The 18,893-nt window shown below is 29.3% G+C and overlaps 1 protein-coding gene across 6 annotated transcripts in view; it reads left to right on the top strand.

Moving 5' to 3' along the window:
- The window catches only part of LOC658644 (tachykinin-like peptides receptor 99D), a 76,746-nt gene that overhangs the window by 42,462 nt on the left and 15,391 nt on the right, over window positions 1–18,893 (top strand). For all 6 annotated transcript variants that reach the window (XM_064357729.1, XM_015978332.2, XM_008196305.3 and 3 more), the window contains 5 exons: window positions 14,705–14,925; window positions 15,528–15,680; window positions 15,749–15,923; window positions 18,234–18,449; window positions 18,616–18,766. In XM_064357729.1, the coding sequence (XP_064213799.1) occupies window positions 14,820–14,925; window positions 15,528–15,680; window positions 15,749–15,923; window positions 18,234–18,449; window positions 18,616–18,766 (801 nt within the window). In that variant the 5' untranslated portion in view covers window positions 14,705–14,819. The remainder of the gene's footprint in view (window positions 1–14,704; window positions 14,926–15,527; window positions 15,681–15,748; window positions 15,924–18,233; window positions 18,450–18,615; window positions 18,767–18,893) is intronic.

The raw sequence follows: 18,893 nt of genomic DNA, 5'->3' as shown, positions 1-18,893 counted from the left end.
GCTAATTTTTGTTGATTCGAAAATTGAGCAAAGCCCGCAACTCATTGTCGGTTAATCCATTTTTTATCGCTTTGTGGCTACGAGGCAAATTGGTCGAAACAAGCTGTTTAAATTTGCAGATAATTAGTTGATTGCAAAATTTTTGTTTTAGCATCAAATATCAAACTCAGGTTAATGGGGATTGTAATTTATTATGAGTCGAGTGTTCTCGGCACTGATAAAATTTTATTCGCTTTTTCAATTTTAATGCCACTTGTGCAAACTTTTATTTTTCCAAGATCATGGCTTGATTGGAGTCTTTGTTGACTGAATCAATTGACACGTGTTGAGTGCAAATAGGGTCGATTTGTGGTCGACAAACACTAATACCGGCCATTTATTTAGAAAAATCAATGTCCACTGACCGCTTTTTATCGGGTACGAGGCGAGTTCTCTTATCTCAACATGGTCAAAGTTTAATTAAAATTTTACTTTAGTTTTGTGAGCGAGTTACAATTGAGGACGTTTCGACTCGCCAGTTTCAGTTAATCGACTAATTTAACCCTCTTATACGGGCCATATCAGCACTGAGACTGTGAATATGGCGGGGTTAAATCAGCAGAATGGTTCGAACATTATTGTTATTTTTGAGATATGCAAAATGTGAAAGATTAGAGAAATAAAAACTCGCAAATTTGTTTCCTAAAATTAACACAACAAAGTAATTTAGGCTTTACTGTTACTTTTCAAAATAATAATTGATATTTTTAAGATAGAAAGCCTAAGATAAATGAGATAAAAACAAAAGTTTAAACAAACTGCACATTTGGTGGATGCGCCGGGCAATGAGTTATTTTAAGTTTCAACAATAAGTTTTTTATTATTAACTTAACTACATAATTACAATGTTGGTGTTTTTAAGATACAAAAGCTTGAGATAATTGAGGTGTAATAACGTGACTTAAAACAAAATGCAAATTTGGTGGATGCGCCGGGCAAAAAGTTATTTTAAATTTCAAAAATAAGTTCTTTAATATTAATTTACCGACACTATTACAGTGTTGGTATTTTTAAGATATATACGATATATAAGAGATAATTGGGGTGGAAAAACGTGACTTTAAAAAAAATGGAAATTTGGTGGATGCGCCGGGTAAGCACTTTTAATTTTTATTAAAAATAATAACTTAAAATTTTTGTTAAAAGATAGTTTGCCAAAATTAAGTTAACGTAACAATTTAATATTTTATATTTAAGTAATAAATAAAATAACATTTTTTTGATGCAAAATTGATAGATGCGCAAGGCAAACAATTTTAATGTTTATTAATAAAGGTATTTCAAAATTAATTTAACGCAACAATTTTAACGTTAAATTAAATTAAGTATATTTTAACATTATAGTAATTTTTTTTCGTAGCCAGTTTTTCTTAACTGTGTCCTCACATATTTAACCCATAAAATTTTTTCGCCTGAAAATACGGATTATAATCGATGTTCAAAAAGTGGTATATTTTAAAAAAGCAGCAAATTTGAACAAGAATATTATAATTTTACTAAAACAATACTTTTTCCAAACCCAGTTTTTCTAAGTTAATCAAAAAAAAATAATAATAAAAGGATTAGGAAGTATTGAATCTTTTGTAGAACTTGTTTCGACATAAGTAGTTACTTCTATCTTCCTTTAAGATGCTGTGCTCACGATATATCATGTTTTTTATTATTTAAAAAAAAAATTAAAAAATAGATACAGATTTTATAGAAAACAAAAAGAAAATAAACGACTGAACTTTTTTTTGTTATTTTTTTAGTTTAAAAAAACATAACTAGTCGATTTCATTTTTTCTAAGTAATGTTGTCAGTAATGTTGCCCTCTTTATTTGTTATGTTTAATATGACACATTAAAGATGAAAAATTTTTTAAAAAATAAGTTTTTAAAATTAATACAACGCACTGGTTTAAAAATCACTTATATTATTTTATAAAATTAAAACGTTAAATCTAAAAGATACGAAACTTTATTAATAAATTTAAAAAAAGGTTTAAATTTGGTGGATGCGCCGGGCAAGCAATTTAAATTTTGTTATAAAATAAAATTTTTAAAATCAATTTATCGCAACAATTTATCGGTATTCTTACATTTAAACAATAAATAGTGTGATATTTTAAAGATAACGAGCACGTAAATTATAAAGCAATATCTTTTTAATAATTTTACTGAAACAAGAGATTTCTCGCTTTTACGAAATATAAGAAACAAAAAGTGGTTTTATAAAAAAAACTAGACAAACAAGTTGAAAATGAGCCACTGCATTTGTTTGACACTTTTTATAAATTTTCTGTAAAAATGGGCGCTTTAACTACGACGTATTACAAATATATATGGTGAGCGGCTACTAGTTATAGTGCCATTACCTAAGTTGGAAAAACAATAATATTTTTTTAACTTTAAGCAATGTTTTCAAATGTTTTCGTCTTCAAATTAACCACTTTTCCAAAATTTTCGCTCCGGATGTTATATTATACATAAAAATAAAAATGTTTAAAAAATAGTTTAATAAGATTAATCCAACGCACTGATTCAAAAATAATTCTTAATTTAAAAAATAAAATGATATAAATAATATAAAAAAAAACTTTTTAAATTTGGTGGATGCGCCGGACTAACTCTAAAGTACAACAATAATTTTTCTGAATACACCTTTTATTACATAATTTAAACGTTGTTTGTTGACAACATACACAAATATAAGATTTATGAAATGTAAAAAAGTTTGCATTCGAAGAAAAACAAAACAAATAAATTTGGTAAATGCGCCAGACTTACAAACGAATTTTTCTACTTTAAAATATGACAGTAATTCAAAACTTTTCGTTATCTTTTACATAATAAAATATAAAAGATTCCAAGGAAGTTAAACAATTAGAGTTAATATATAGTAAATTTGGTGGATGCGAAATTTTTTATTTTATTTTACTGAAACATTAATTTCTAGTATTAGGTCAATAACATAATTAAAACAATACACATCTTAATGTGCGAAAAGGTTAACTAAAAATTTAAAAACACAACGCAAATATTTGGTGGATGCGCCGGGAAAATAAATATTTTAATTTTTCTCATCAACAAAACAATTTCTTGTGCTATATTTTGACACCTTATTACGCAGACAAATGTCGTTGCAAATTTAATACAATTTTTATCCGTATAACGATAAATCTAAATTTGTCAAACAAACGTTTCGCTGATGCCTATTTCCACACATTTGAGTGACATGACTGCAAATATACGTTCTTTATCGTCAGATTTACATAAAATCGAATTTCGTGCAAATAAATAAACTCCAGAAAGCTCTGCAGAGGAAAGCTCCCAATACTAAATCGTAAACGTACATTGACAGGTGCTGTAAGGAATTGTGGCAATTTTCGTGAATTTTAAACAAATCGGAATTATTTATTTAAAAGTTGAAGCTTCGCTAATTATGCTAATTAATATAGGTTTGGCGACTGATACGGGGTTTCATTATCTGTTTGATGGAAATTATTGCGTATTATCCATTAATGAGCTTATGTATAATAAATTGTAATATTGGATCCATTTCCAAATGAGTTGGTTGAAGTTTTTCGTGCAAAAACGCTCCACATGCATTTCCTTGCGCTCTCCTAATCCACATTTGATCAGATCTGAATTATTTGCAGCGAAAATGTTGTTAGACTCCACCGCCATATAATTAATTTCTCTCTGAAGATATATCATTTTACAGACAGCTTTCCTAAACGTCGAATAAATTTTCAAGCGATGTATTAACAATATTACACAGAGTTTGATGTTCCGACGAAATTATAGCTCCGTGCTTCTCTCAATATTAATAAATTTCCAACGTATCGGTATAATTTAAACTTTATTATCTCACAGGATCTATTTATGTACGTTCGACTAACCTTCCCATGCTCCCAATGAAACTTTGAATTAACTTATTGGACGAAATAGGCAAGTTTCCTCCAGAGTTGCGTTCCCACACTCTCCGATATTTTATTCCAACGATTTCAGGCCGGAATTTTCGGATGTTTCAGATTTGCGTGATTGCTTCAAGCCACCAGATTTTCATCAGCAAAGCTCCAAGTTCCACTTGACTTCAATAAAATTGTGGATAACATAATATACTGGTGAACATAACTTTTTTCTAATGTCTAGTGCGTGTCTCTTGTGACTTTTAATGCAAATTCTCAAAATTTTTGAACCCAAAAATTGGCCATCACATCAGGTTTCTGCTTAAATCAAACTTTAATGAATTTCATAATTTTGAACAGAGTTTGTCGTTTGTTTTTCACAAATGTTTTCAAGGCAAACTATGCAAAAATAGCTGTAGTTAGTAAAAAAATTTCTACAATATCAAAAAACCAGCAAAACTTGATAATTATCACAGATAGGTATGAGGAATGTTAATACAGATCAATGCTGAAAAAAATTCTCATTCGTCTAATAAAATAAAAAATAGGACATCCTATTTGGAAAAAATATGTTATAAGTACTTAAAGTTGTTTAAATTGAACCTTAAAATTTTTGGGTTTATTAACTTTTTTCCAACACACCGTAGAACAGATAAAGGCTTTCTCTTTAATTCTTCAAATATGATTTTGAAATCTCTGAAACTAAGAAAGTTACTGATTTTTTAAATGACAGGTGCAAATTCAAAAATTTTTAAAAAATCCCCTTAAAATAACTTAACTAATCGAAAAATGCAATAAAAAACAAAGTTTTTCATTTAAAATAAGAGACTTGGTAGCGACTTCCGGTATAACCGGAAGTACTGCCATCTTGCAAATATTTTTATTAAGCAAAGCTCAACAAATTATGGCTGAGTACCAACTTTAAAATAAATATCTTTATTAAAACGTTCAATACTTCTAATGTGGGGTTTAGACGGGACACCCTGTATATTGAGCGTGTTAGAGAATACTTTAGCAAAAATTTAAAGGTAGATAGAGAATGACAAGACAAATCGATTAACTAAAATTTATGTCAATCAAAATTGCATAGTTTTCCCAAAAAATCGTTCTGTAATTAAGGTCCCACATTTTGAGAACCGCTGAAATAAGATTATCAAAATTTGCGTAAATTTTAATATTATTGACAAAACAGCAGAAATAAATTAACTTTTTGGTCCAATACTTTATTCTTCTAGTTCAATTTGTGTTTTGTGATTAAATTTTTCAAAAAAATACATTTTTTTTTGCCAGAACCAAGGTTCACTCCCACACAAATAAACATGTTAACCACAATTTTAAAAAATTCTCAAGACGCCAATGCGCTTCCATCTCCATTGTGTTTAATAAAAAAATAACTTCTAATAAACTACCATGTACCACACAGTGGTTCTCAACAGGTGGGTTAATAAAAATTTCTGAAAAATGTAGGTACTTTTTGGAAAAATAATGTAAAGGTTTTTAAATCATATACAAAATATTACTAAGCTATTCCCTAACACCTTGTATATTTAATTAGCATGAAGGTGCATGGAATAATAAAATGGGTTTACTTAATTTATTTTCTACAAAATCTGACGTGTTAGAAAAAAATATTTTTATTGTTATTGTCCACAATATATGATAAATGTAATTTTAATATAATTTATTTAAAAAAATAAAAAAATAGAGATTTGTTGTCCAGTGATATTAGTTCGAAATTCGAGAAAACATCGTTTTATAAACTATTGAAAAGTAGAGATATAGCCGATAGTGTGTGCTTAGGGTGCGACCATTTCCGATTGTACGTCTTGTATGTGCGTTGTGGTAATGTTTACCTTTCATTTCCGGACATAAAAGCTCTGTTTGCTCTTCCAAGTCTCGCTTTAGAGTATTTGAAGTTGGAAAGCGAGCTTTATCTAAGTGCCAATAACTCCGGCAAGATTTCGGCTAATTTTCCCGATTTTCGCCTACATTTGTCTCTATAAATATTTAATTCCGCTTAACGACTTCGCCAAATAGTTTATAAATAGTTGAAATGAGCGGTTTATTTTATTATCGTGCTTCGGGGACGTTATTAAAAGGGAGAATTTTCGACGACCTGAGGGATTTACTGGCACTTTCGCTGACGTCAGTGCAGGGTCAGCATATGAGGACCAAACTAATTATATCTCCCACGACATGCAGGTATTAGAAGGTTAATATTTTAACGAAGGGCGGAAAGAGAGGAGTTTAAGCCGGGCATGAGGCTTTTAAGACTTAGACAAGTGCGCTCACAAAGAGATTTATTTACATCGGATGGATTATTTACAGATGTTTCAACAACGGAAGATGGAAAATTGATGGCTCGGATTTTTAATGGGCTTAGAGAGGTTTATTCGCGACGACACGACAAAAGATTCAAATTTTAATCTTATTACAACGGGATACAAGCCCGAGATAAAATGCAACAAACGATGTCATCAAGGTTCCAATTTACGTCTACGATTTCGAAAATTACACCAATTGTTTATTTAAATAACGGAATCAGACCGCAATAATTGTCAAGATTTATAAAAAAATTGACGAGTTAAAACGAGTCACAATTGTTGAAAGCAAAAGCTTATTTTTTAACAATTCGGTGAGCAAAAACTATTTTTCTGAAATTTTTACAACTCAATTTATTTCCAAACATTTTTATCAAAGGTTTTGATTTTTATTTCAACGAAAAATTTCGTTAGTTCGAGTTCCACGAAAAAAATTGAGTTTTGTTTTTCAATTATTTGACCTATTCTACAACACTTTTAACTATCTTTTCCTAACTTCAGCCAATTTTAAAATGTTTAATTTTTTTAATCACATCATTTTATAAGTAAATTGTCAAAGCTTTTATTAAAAAATTACAAATAAAAATAAATTTTATTTGTTAAACACGTATTTCTGATACACTCTGTATATCTTTAGCTATACGTAGAAAAAGTCTTAACATTTTTTTGAGAATTTAAAATTTTGAAAATTACTTTTGGAAATTCATTTTCCCAGAACTCTATTTTTCTAAATATAATGCCTTAGATTTTTTATTCAAAGATGGAAAATGTACAGTCACGATCAAAAAAATTACACCCCTGTCAACCGGGCCCGATAGCAAAAGTCCAACTAAAATCTTTTAGATCAAAAATTTGCAACAAACCCTTCAATTTACAAACTGTCTAGCTAGTTTACACTATCATTTCGATAGGTTTTGTGGCGACGGTTTTAGGGATGTCATTTTTTTTTTATCGTGACTGTAGTTTAGTTTAATACTAAAAATTAAGTTCTCTAAACATATCTTTAAAGATTTTAGATTAACTAACTTCTTTTATGGTTATTATTAATAATACGAGTGCAAAAATACAAGCTTAAAGTTCCAGGGATGCGTTATGCAACGAGCGTATGCGAGCGTATGCATACCTAAACACCAAAATGTTGTAACATTGCTATAGAAAGCGTGTTTTAAAATAGTAAAAACACTTTGCTATCGGAATCGTGTTTTAAAATAGTGTTTATAATCTAGGATTCAAGTATTAAAAAAAAGCTTAAAATGTTACCAACAAAAAAAATGACACTAAAGAAAAGACTAAACATACAAGAAATTTGAGCTTTTTCGTGTTATTAATTTTTTTTGTTGGAACATTTCAATTTAAAACACGTTGCTATGAAAAGCGTGTTTTAAAATCGTGGAAACAGGCTGGTATCAGAAACGTGTTTTAAAATAGTGTTTATAATTTAGGATTCAAATATTAAAAAGAAGGCTTAAAATATTATCAACAAAAAAAAATTAATGACACTAAAGAAAAGATTTAGCTAATGCCTAATAACACGATTTCGAAAATTAAAAAATGTAAAGAAATAATAAGACTTTGAAAACAAGGTGCAAATTAAAAAAAACTATAAAACTAAAAAAATAAAAAAATGTGAATAGAAGATCAGACTGCCAAAAATACATTTCAAAAAATTATTATCACCGAATCTAGCGACGGTTATTATTTTTTCTCAGTGCATATCAATTATTTTCAGAATTTTTCTAGATTTGTTTATAATAAAATAAATATTAATTAATCAAAATTTTGATTCTGAAAAAATACGTAAAAAATTGTTTAAAACTGCCACTTGAATTTTCACAGTAGTTTATTATTATTATTATTTATACCAGTTTTAAAATGAGTGATTAATTTTAGACAATTTCTTGCCTAAAAACACAGATCACAGATGATCTCTTGCATAGAAATGAGAAAACGCTCATATAACACAAAATAAGCTTCACTTTTGCTTAGAAAAACTAAGCTAAAACTAATTATTTTACCCAAAATTTCCGTGTATAAAATACGCCAAAATCTGCTTTATTAACTTATATTTATTAAATGTTAATTAAAGTTTGATGTAATTGAAAATGCACATTAGTGGCATTACTTTTGGGAATCAATTTATTTAAATTTTAATCATAAAACAATAATAGCGTAATGCAAAATGTGAGTAGTTTTTATTTAATGTAGTATGTGTTCCACAACTTTTAATCGGGATGATAAAATAATGAAAGGACGTAATTCATAGCTCGAATATTACCAGTTGTTACAGTTTATAATTGCTTCCAACATTAAAGCAAATAGTATTTACGAGCAGATTACATTATAGATCAATATTAACAAAGTTGTGTTTATTTCCGTTTGTTTAAAAAAGCTTCCGCTTTTAGTCAAGCAATTTTTCTTACCTGGCGTCCTTTGATCCTCCCCAAGAATGTCTCCTTAATTACCCACCGACTTCAAAGAAAATTCACCTCAAATTGTTTCCCCTGACGAACTATTTATTTTGCTGGATTATGAATTTTTGATAAAAATTTGACTCACGTCGCAGTGGACGCGAAACTTTTCCCAATGTCTTAGGAGGATTAAAGGATCCTTTCTCCCGAGATTTATAACTCGGCTGAACAACAAATATTGTTTCAAATGGGGCTTTTGGGCGATTTAATAACACAACAGCATTATTATTGCCAGGTTAACTTAGAGAAGGGGTTAATTAAATTTTGTTTAATTTTAATTTCCCTCTGTTATCTAGTCCGTGACTCGCTGATGCGGCACGAAGCTGACAGATGGTATGAATATCTAGCATATTTGGGAGTTGACGATGAAATATTTGTTTGAACAGATTCGATCTTAGCTCGAGGAGTTTGGTTTGTGATTTTACGCCGTCTTATTGTGTCTGCAGCACTAAAATAAACACGTGGCACAAAAAGCGGCGTCCGGGCGTTCGAAAAATCCATAATTTAATTAAAATAATTTGCTCACACTAACGAATAAATGTCGCGAGTTGGTAATTTGGCGCCCGTTTCTCTTTGTGTATTTTCAGCTTGTTCTTTTTTGTGTGTTATTAATTTGATGTAATTAGCTGCCTGTTCGCTAATTTAATCGGAAGAGTTATAAAGTGTTATCTTCGAAATATTGTTCAAGTTCCGGCGTTGAGGGTGCGGCTTTACATTGTTCTTATTAGATGTGAGCTACATGATATGGGAGTCGATTAGGATTATTAAATATTAGCGTGTTATTACAGTATTTTGTTACGGTTTCAGTGAAAAACGAGCTTTTGCATAGAAACAGGTCGGGAGGTAATTGAGACAAAGTGCCAAATGAATTTTTTATTGAAGCAGATTTGTTACAAATTCTTATACTATCTCAATATACAATGTGTTTTTAAATGATTCTCATCTAGTCGTCTGTGAATTTCTCATGTAAATCAGAAAATGCCGCTTTATAAAATTAATGATAGGCATTTAGACATCGAATATTATATTAAGTCTCCAATTCGGAAATAAGCTTCGATAACAAAAGTGTTTTCTTGCACAGTGTAACAATTTAGTTTCATTTTGACGAAATTTTTTAAAGAAATTAACTAAATTTTACAACTGACAGATTTGACATTTATTAACAGAGGATTCAATTAAGTAGAGCGGCATAAATTTTTTTACATGTAAACCAATTTCAAAGTTAACTAGATGAGAATCATTTAAAAACACGTTGTATAAAAGTGTACTGTGAGCGACTAAACCAATGTACCTAGAAACATGAAATTTGGAAGATACTTTCCTTACTAGAGAGTGTAGAAAATCCCTTTCGAAAGGGATTAAAATTTGAATAAAAATTCGTCATTTTTAAAGCTATATTAAAGTTATATCAAAGTTTGTACAGTCATAAATTTCAACAAACAACGTTGTTTACAAACTGTCTATCTAGTTGACACAATATTTAGCTAATTTATAAACTAACCAAATGAACACATTAACCGTATCATATACAAAAGATTTGTGGCTGAGGTTTGAGGGGTGTCATTCTTTTTGTTCGTAACTGTACACTATTCAGAAATATTTCTCTATAAACGCCGTTGGTGAATTCTATTAGGTATAAGTGACAATTCGAACCAAATAACGCTATAAAGCTTTAAAATTAAAAACAACAATAACAAATAATTAAAGTAGCAAAAATGATTTATCAAAATAAAAAATCATTGTATGATAATTTCAATTACTCTCTTTACTCAAAAATATTTAGATGTTTATGAACTCGATAATTCTAATGCGTTGAGCCATTTTGCCCAAATAACACGGTGTTAAAAAAACATTATAACTGTTTTACACATTTATACAAAAATAAAGAAAAAGATTTCATTATAAATTTCAACATATTTTTTTATAGATCTCAATAGTCTAACGGCTCTACTCTTACCTTGAAGTGGTAATAATAATAATAATGATAATAATAATAGTAATGACAATAATAATAATAATAATAATAATAATAATAATAATAATAATAATAATAATAATAATAATAATAATAATAATAATAATAATAATAATAATAATAATAATAATAATGATAATAATAATAATAATGACAATAATAATAATAATAATAATAAGAAGAAGAAGAAGAAGAAAAAGAGCAATAATAGTAATAAAAAAATATTACGGTTAATATTAGTAATTTTTAGGTATTTCTTAAGAAATTTTACTGTTTCTAACAGAAATTGGTCTAAAATGAAAAATTTTCTCGTAAGCCAAAGCTTCAGACTTTTTTGAGCTATCTCAGATCCTCGCAAAACAAGTTTTGTGTTCAAAGTATATCAATTTCAAACAAAATAATAATAATAACAATAATAATAATAATAATAATAATAATAATAATAATAATGATAATAATAATAATAATAAAAAGAAGAAGAAGAAGAAGAAGAAGAAAAAAAAAATAGCAATAATAGTAATAAAAAAATATTACGGTTAATATTAGTAATTTTTAGGTATTTCTTAAGAAATTTTATTGTTTCTAACAGAAATTGGTCTAAAATGAAAAATTTTCTCGTATGCCAAAGCTTAAGTCTTTTTTGAGCTATCTCAGATCATCACAAAATAAGTTTTGGGTTCAAAGTATATCAATTTCAAACAAAATAATAATAATAATAATAATACAAATAATAATAATAATAATAATAATAATAATAATATTCAAAAACTACAATAAGCTTCGGAACAAAGAATTTCATCATCAACTAGATGAAGAAAACATTTATAATCAATCTGAATTAAAATTTACGGAAACGAAGTCATAATATTACAAAATTAGTTTTCAAGCCAGTAATGTGTGGCACAGATCGAAATGTAATTAACACCAGCTTTGCCATTTACCAGAATACTTCGTCCCTAATAATCCAGGAATCTGCTTTTATTGTAATCAAATGGAATTTCCAATAATCGCATCAGCCTCTTAATCAAGCTATTGTTAAAATCAAGCATAAAATTTAAATAGACTGCTTCCACAAAAGAAATAAATAAAAGATGGTGTCCCGATTTTCCAGTCAACAAAAATTACAAAAAAATTTAAAACTGTATCGTATCTTTGTCCCAAAATGATTCTCTTCAGTGGAGTTGCACAAAGCAATTTCAAGAAGCTTTCGCTGGTAAATTTGTTTCCGCGATAATGAACAGTCACGATTATTAAAGAGAGGAAATTTATTTACCGGAATTCACGCAACTTTTTATTAGTTGTGTGTTTAACACGAGCAAACCGTGCGGAAAATTGCTATTAATTCACGTCACTTATTTGAATTTCGGGTTGCAATTACGCGAAAAAAATTATTGTCGACGTTGGTGATTCTAATTTTGATAAGTTGTCTCAAACGGACGTTTTAAGTAATTGATTTTGGAGGAATGGGGCTGAGATTCTCGTCAGTGTCATCGCTGATTTATTTTTAGACTTAACCGAATCAGATATTAAATCCAGATTTTGATGGTAAAAGCTCGAGAAGTGATATTTTATCTTCTTTTATTGCATTAGTGTTTTAATTAAGATCCGTCGTCTGGCTCTGAGGCAACCTTGTGCTAATAAAGCCAGAGAACGTCCTCGTTCTGGTACACCTTTATGGTGCATAAAATTAGATTAATTATAACTCCCTAAACGTTTATTTTTTGGCACAATTAACTTGCAAGAAAATACGACGAGAAATTTGTATCAATTATAAACTTAGTTCTGCTGTGACAATCACCTTCAAACGAACTATTATTTTACAAAATAATAATTCCGTTTATCACCTTATAAAAATTTTACCTGCATTGTTGGAAATTTGTTTCACGCGATTTCATTTTTAATCTCGATTAGATCTTGATGAATGGTTATATCACGTTAACCGTAAAAATAGCAACCTTGGCATGATTCCGCTACAAAGTCGTTTAAAATTTTAAAAATTTAATAAAAATACACCTCAAGTTTTCATTTCCTTTTTCCGTGTTTTATTATTTTTTATTTTGTTTTAACATTTAACATTTTTACCACTTTATCAAAAGCTCTATTTGTCTGGTTGCATTTTCTAGCCCAGACTACGGTTATATAAAGGTTAGGAGATGAAATGACGTACAAAAAAACGGTTCCGTTTTCGATAGTTCCGTTAATGTCGCTAGAGTTGTTGAATTTAAATAAAGTATTTAAAAAAATTTAAACTATGCCCCATATTTTTCAAAATGCTAGAAATACAGTTACAGATTCAAAAAAAATGTTGGAAACAAAGTCATCATGTGTCAAAACCAACATAAGACAACATAACTTTAGCCGTAAATAAACGACTAAAACGTGGCTAAAGTCTAATTAAACGGCTAAAATATGGCTAAAGTTCTGCAGGCACAGACAAAGTATCTTAAAATTTGAAAAATCTAATAAAATACACCTCAAGTTTTCATTTCCTTTTTCCGTGTTTTATTATTTTTTATTTTGTATTAACATTTAACATTTTTACCATCTTATCAAAAGCTCTATTTGTCTGTTTACATTTTTCAGCCCAGACTACGGTTATATGAAGGTTAGGAGATGAAAGACGTATAAAAAAACGGTTCCGTTTTCGATAGTTCCGTTAATGTCGCTAGAGAGCGCAGTTGTTGAATTTAAATAAAAAAATTTATAAACATTTAAACTATGCTCCATATTTTTCAAAATGCTGGAAATAAAGTTACAGATTCAAAAAAAATGTTGGAAACAAAGTCATCATATGCCAAAACCAACATAAGGCAACATAACTTTAGCCGTAAATAAATGGCTAAAACGTGGCCAAAGTGTAAATAAACGGGTAAAATTTGGCTAAAGTTCTGCAGGCACAGCTTGCTCTAATTGAGTATATTTTCAATCTTCTTGTATAAATAATAGAATAGAATAAAGTGTTCAAAATATCCAAAAGATTTTATGGTAACTTCTGTTACTATGTTACTATTTAAATTCTTTTTCCGTAAACTTTGTTACCCTCTGTTAGCAACATTTCTACAGTAACATTTTATGTTAAATAACAGCGGTAACACTGTGTATTTTTTATTTTGCTTAAATTATTTCGTAAAAATAAAATATAAATTTTTAATTTTTTATTTTTTATTTCAAATTACATTTTATGTCATGAAATAGTTGTTTTTTATTCAAATTCTGTTTCTTCCTTTTATTTTCCGTACAGCACTGAATAAAATAATTTGAATTCAATTTGATTACCTAATCCGACACATAAAAAATGTGATTTTATTATTAACAAAAGAATTCTTCGCCTTGATTTCACTTTTTTTAACATCTCAGAAGAATTTTTTGCGATACCAATTTCGAAATGATAATTTTATGAAAACTTCTTGACAATTTCGAATAAAATATTTGAACAAGGAGTAAGCCATACGTCAAAATCGCCTCCCATTATCTCCAAAATTACATTTTTGAACAAATGGAAACTGTGTTACTTTTATTTTTACAGAATCGCAAATAAAACAATCGCAAATGTTAGACGATAACAGTAACATAACAGTAACAGTACCAAGCGATTTTTGAAAATTATGATCTAGTTATCCATGACAGTAACCCAGCAGTGAATTGTATTGTGCGTAGAATAACAATTTTATAGAATTGGAATATAATGGTTGGCAATGAATTTCTAGCTGGCGCCATCTAACCGTATCATCACGTACTAAAAATAGCGCTAATTTCAAACATTCCTGTATGCGTAAATAACTTCAGCATATAAAAATGTCCAAATTGTTTACCGAAGAACATAAAAAATTGTGTTGAAACCTTATTTCCGCAGTTGGCATCGAGTTAGCGTAACTGTCATAGATAACCAGATCAAAAATTAAAAAAAAACGCACAGTATAACAAATATAGTTTGAGAATGCCACCATTATATTCGTATTATTATAATCTAAAGCTATGAAACATCAATACAGCCCCATTTTTGTTCCAGATGCCAACCCCTCTGCCCAATTCTCTCGAGAAATGCATCTCGAGGTCCGTGACAAGATGAAAATTCTCTCGTGGAATTCGCCTTTCGCGTAATACTCCATCCGCCCACCTGCACGATGAATTTCACACAAGAATTCTTGTACACGACCGGTTATTCCATCATGGATAACTCATCGGAATACGATTACACCACCAATATCAGCTATAATGATACGGAGGAAGGTGCGTAAAACTGTCACTTTCCGCCCGATTGCGCTGTCCAACAGCAAAATCCACCTTTACACGAAAGGAGTATCAAGAGTTTTTTAAGACCAATATTTTATTGATTTTCCGTTTAAATTTACATTTTAGTACAAAATTGCTCTCTAATACTCAAAAGTGCACGAAACTTTTAAGCAATTTTAATCATACTTTGAAAAATCAATATAGAGGGACGATTTTCAAATTCGGAAACCAATCGCTTTTCAAAAAAACATTTTAATAGCATATTATTATACGAGTTTTGTGCCACGTTCTGTTGTGGCACGTTTGGTTTTGGAGCACGACGAAGGAGTGCCACAATTAAGTCATATAATAAACGAGTGTAATATACTATTTTTTCTATTTTCTATTTATGCTTATAAATGTTCCAAAAAATTTTGAATAACACTCATACGAAAACGCTTAAAGTTTTCAGGTATCTAAGTAAGCAACTCGCATAAACTCGTTGCATAACAACAGTTTTCGAACTACTAATAACTATAATGCAATTTTTGCGATTTGCGTATTATTTTTGTCTGAAGGAGGATAAAAATGATAAATTTGTTTGTTTCTTGTACCTACAGGTGGCAACCAGTTTATACTGCCGGTGTGGAGACAAGTCCTGTGGAGCATCCTGTACGCAGGCATGGTGATTGTTGCGACAGGTGGTAATTTAATCGTTATTTGGATCGTTTTCTCGCATAAAAGGATGCGAACCGTTACAAATTATTTTTTGTGTAAGTTGGATACAAGTCAAACAAAAGGGTGATTTATTTGATTTTTTTTTTCTCTTTTTTTCTTGAAGTGAATCTATCGGTGGCTGATACCATGGTCTCGACTCTCAATGTCACGTTCAACTTTGTCTACATGTTAAACTCGCATTGGCCCTTTGGTGAACTGTACTGCAAAATCTCGCAATTTATAGCTGTTTTGTCCGTCTGTGCATCGGTGTTTTCCCTCATGTCCATCTCAATTGACAGGTAAATATGTAATGAAGGACTTACCTCCCTAATCTCCGAGGTAATAATGACACATTTTGCACCACAACACCCCGAACTATACTAATTTGAAATTTTTTAATATCAATAATTAAAGACAAATGTACATTTAAAAAAATACTGTAAACTTTAAACCTTTAAACCTATATATTTTATTTATAATAATAATAATAATAATAATAATAATAATAATAATAATAATAATAATAATAATAATAATAATAATAATAATAATAATAATAATAATAATAATAATAATAATAATAATAATAATAATAATAATAATAATAATAATAATAATAATAATAATAATAATAATAATAATAATAATAATAATAATAATAATAATAATAATGATAATAATAATAATAATAGTAATAACAATAAAGAAAAACATTTCGATTAATATTAGTAATTTTTGGGTATTTCTCAAGAAATTTTACTGTTTCTAAAAGAAATTGGTCTAAAGTAGAAAATTTTATTGTAAACAGAAGCTTAAGTCGTTTTTGAGCTATCTCAGATGCTCAAACAAAAAAATCAAAATTATGTCAAACCTAGAAAACGTAAGCCTATAAAAATCTAGAAAAAAAAAGTAGTATTTAACTCTTTATACTGACATACATACACAAATTACATCACAGAGCTATAAATTAATCTAAATTAAATTAAATTGAGGTTACTTCAAAAGAGTTAGCTTAAGATAAAACAAAGCAATTTTAGGTAAAATCGAAAACTATAAATATCAAGAATTCCAAGTTAATTAATTCCAAGTCGAAAAAAATTCCACAAATGTTCTAAGTAATTATAAACGATAGTAAATCCAGGTTAATCTCAATACTTTCCGTAATTCTTATAATTCCAAAAATAATTGTAGTATTTCTATTTATTCGAGAGATAATTTTAATAATTCCAAATATGTATATATATATATATATATATATATATATATATATATATATATATATATATATTTTCAAATACTTCCAGGCAATCCGATAAAATTTCAAATTTGTACAACTATTTCCTGAGGTAATCTTTCAATCAAAACGTAAGATTATCACACGAACTTTTTAATTAACTCTAGTTTTACTCTTAAAAGTAAGGTTCAAAATAAACCGGTTTAGTTCTAGAGTTAACTCATTTAAATTTTTAATTAAAAAAACTAGAGTAAATTTACCACGACTTTCTTTCAAGAATAATTAATTGCGTCTAAATTATCTAAACCAAAACGTAAAAAATTTGGTTTTAAAATTAGTTAAACCTTATATTAAACATATGAATAAATATGCGTAATAATTGTAGGTTTAATTTAAAAACTAACATCTATGTATTATTAAAACTACTTCAAACCCAATTAAACTAAACAGTTTACAATTGTAAATTCTAGACCTATTAAAGTTTTAGGGTTAAGGTTAAACTTAATATTTATAGATTAAGAGTTCGCTTTTAATTAAACGACATAAATCTGGTTAAAGGGTACCACAAAGCGTTTAATAAATTTATTATTCGAAACAGTGCTAACTAGAAAGTCAAGATTACACCTATTAATTTTTTATTTAACCCATTTTTAAGCCCATACATAAAGCCAAAGATATTAAAGACAATGTTTAGATCTAACTTTCAGTCTAACCAAATTGATCAATAAAGCGTAGAAATGTCGAGTTGAGCTTAACCAAGAAATAAACTTGTGGTTAGTTTAAAACTTAAAGTTTATATATTTAAAATAAGACTCGTTTGAGTCGGAAAATTTGCAATTGTAAACAAAGTTTAAGGTTAATCCTAATCAAATATTTATTGTTTTCTGGATTAAAATATCATCTAAATAGTTTTAAAGTTCAAGCTAATTCGGTCAGCCCCAGATTAAACCTTACCTAAACCTAAAATATAAATTTAAAACAAATTAAACTAAAACATAAATCAGGTTAAAGGGTATCGAAAGCGTTAAATAAATTCTAGTTTTCCCCATTAATCCATTTTAAGTGCTCGTCAAACCGTAACAAATCATCCCTTTGTCCCATTTTCCCTTTTTATTAACCCTTTTTAACGTCATCGCAAAGTTATAGCAGCAATTCATTTATTTTTTCCTGTTCGCCGTAATCCATCTTTAATGCTTGTCGTCTTTTTATTTTCTTCATAAATCTCTCAACTCGCGTATAAAACTATTTCGCCCCCACTTAGACAAAAACTTAACGATTTCCCTTAAACCGAAACAATACAATTTGTCTCTTTGAAGCCACTTTGTTGCAAATTGTAAGTAATTTCCCGTTCTAACTACTTCGATATTCTTTACAGATACATGGCCATAATGACTCCACTAAGGCCGCGAATGGGCCGCACTGTGACCGTGTTATTAGCAGTGACTACGTGGCTGCTGGGGGTGATTATAGGTAGTCCGTCCCTGATGTTCTTCAGAACATACACGATGCCGTATAAAGATGGGGAGGAACGAGTGATTTGTTATCCTGAGTGGCCGGATGGCACCACCAACGAATCGATGATGGAATACGCGTAAGTGGCATACAGGGTGGAGCATAAAAGCGCATTCAAACGCCAGATAAATTCCAGTTAGATTTGACATCGCGCATTTGTCCCAAACTTTGATTAATTGCCCAGTCGTATTGATCGCAACAAACTGAAATATTTTTTGTGTGTTTTATCAAGTGTCACGTTTCAGCTACAACGTGGGATTCCTCTTTGTGACTTACGTCGTGCCGATCGGATCGATGACGTACACTTACGCCCGAATCGGGATCGAACTCTGGGGATCCCAGAGCATCGGCGAATGCACGCAACGCCAAATGGAGAACATTCGGAGCAAAAGGCGGGTAAGTGTAATTTTGCCTTTTTTTAACGACCACAAAAAGTGGCGTCGCGAGACTGCAAACTTTCAGATGATCTGATTAAAGTTTCGCGAGATAATTTATTCATCACGGCGTGTTTTAAATTGCAAAT

Source organism: Tribolium castaneum, chromosome 7, assembly GCF_031307605.1.
Source record: "Tribolium castaneum strain GA2 chromosome 7, icTriCast1.1, whole genome shotgun sequence".
Taxonomy (NCBI): Eukaryota; Metazoa; Arthropoda; class Insecta; order Coleoptera; family Tenebrionidae; genus Tribolium; species Tribolium castaneum.
The sequence above is the reverse complement of the archived record's forward strand: the minus strand, read 5'-3'. Positions and strand labels throughout refer to the sequence as shown.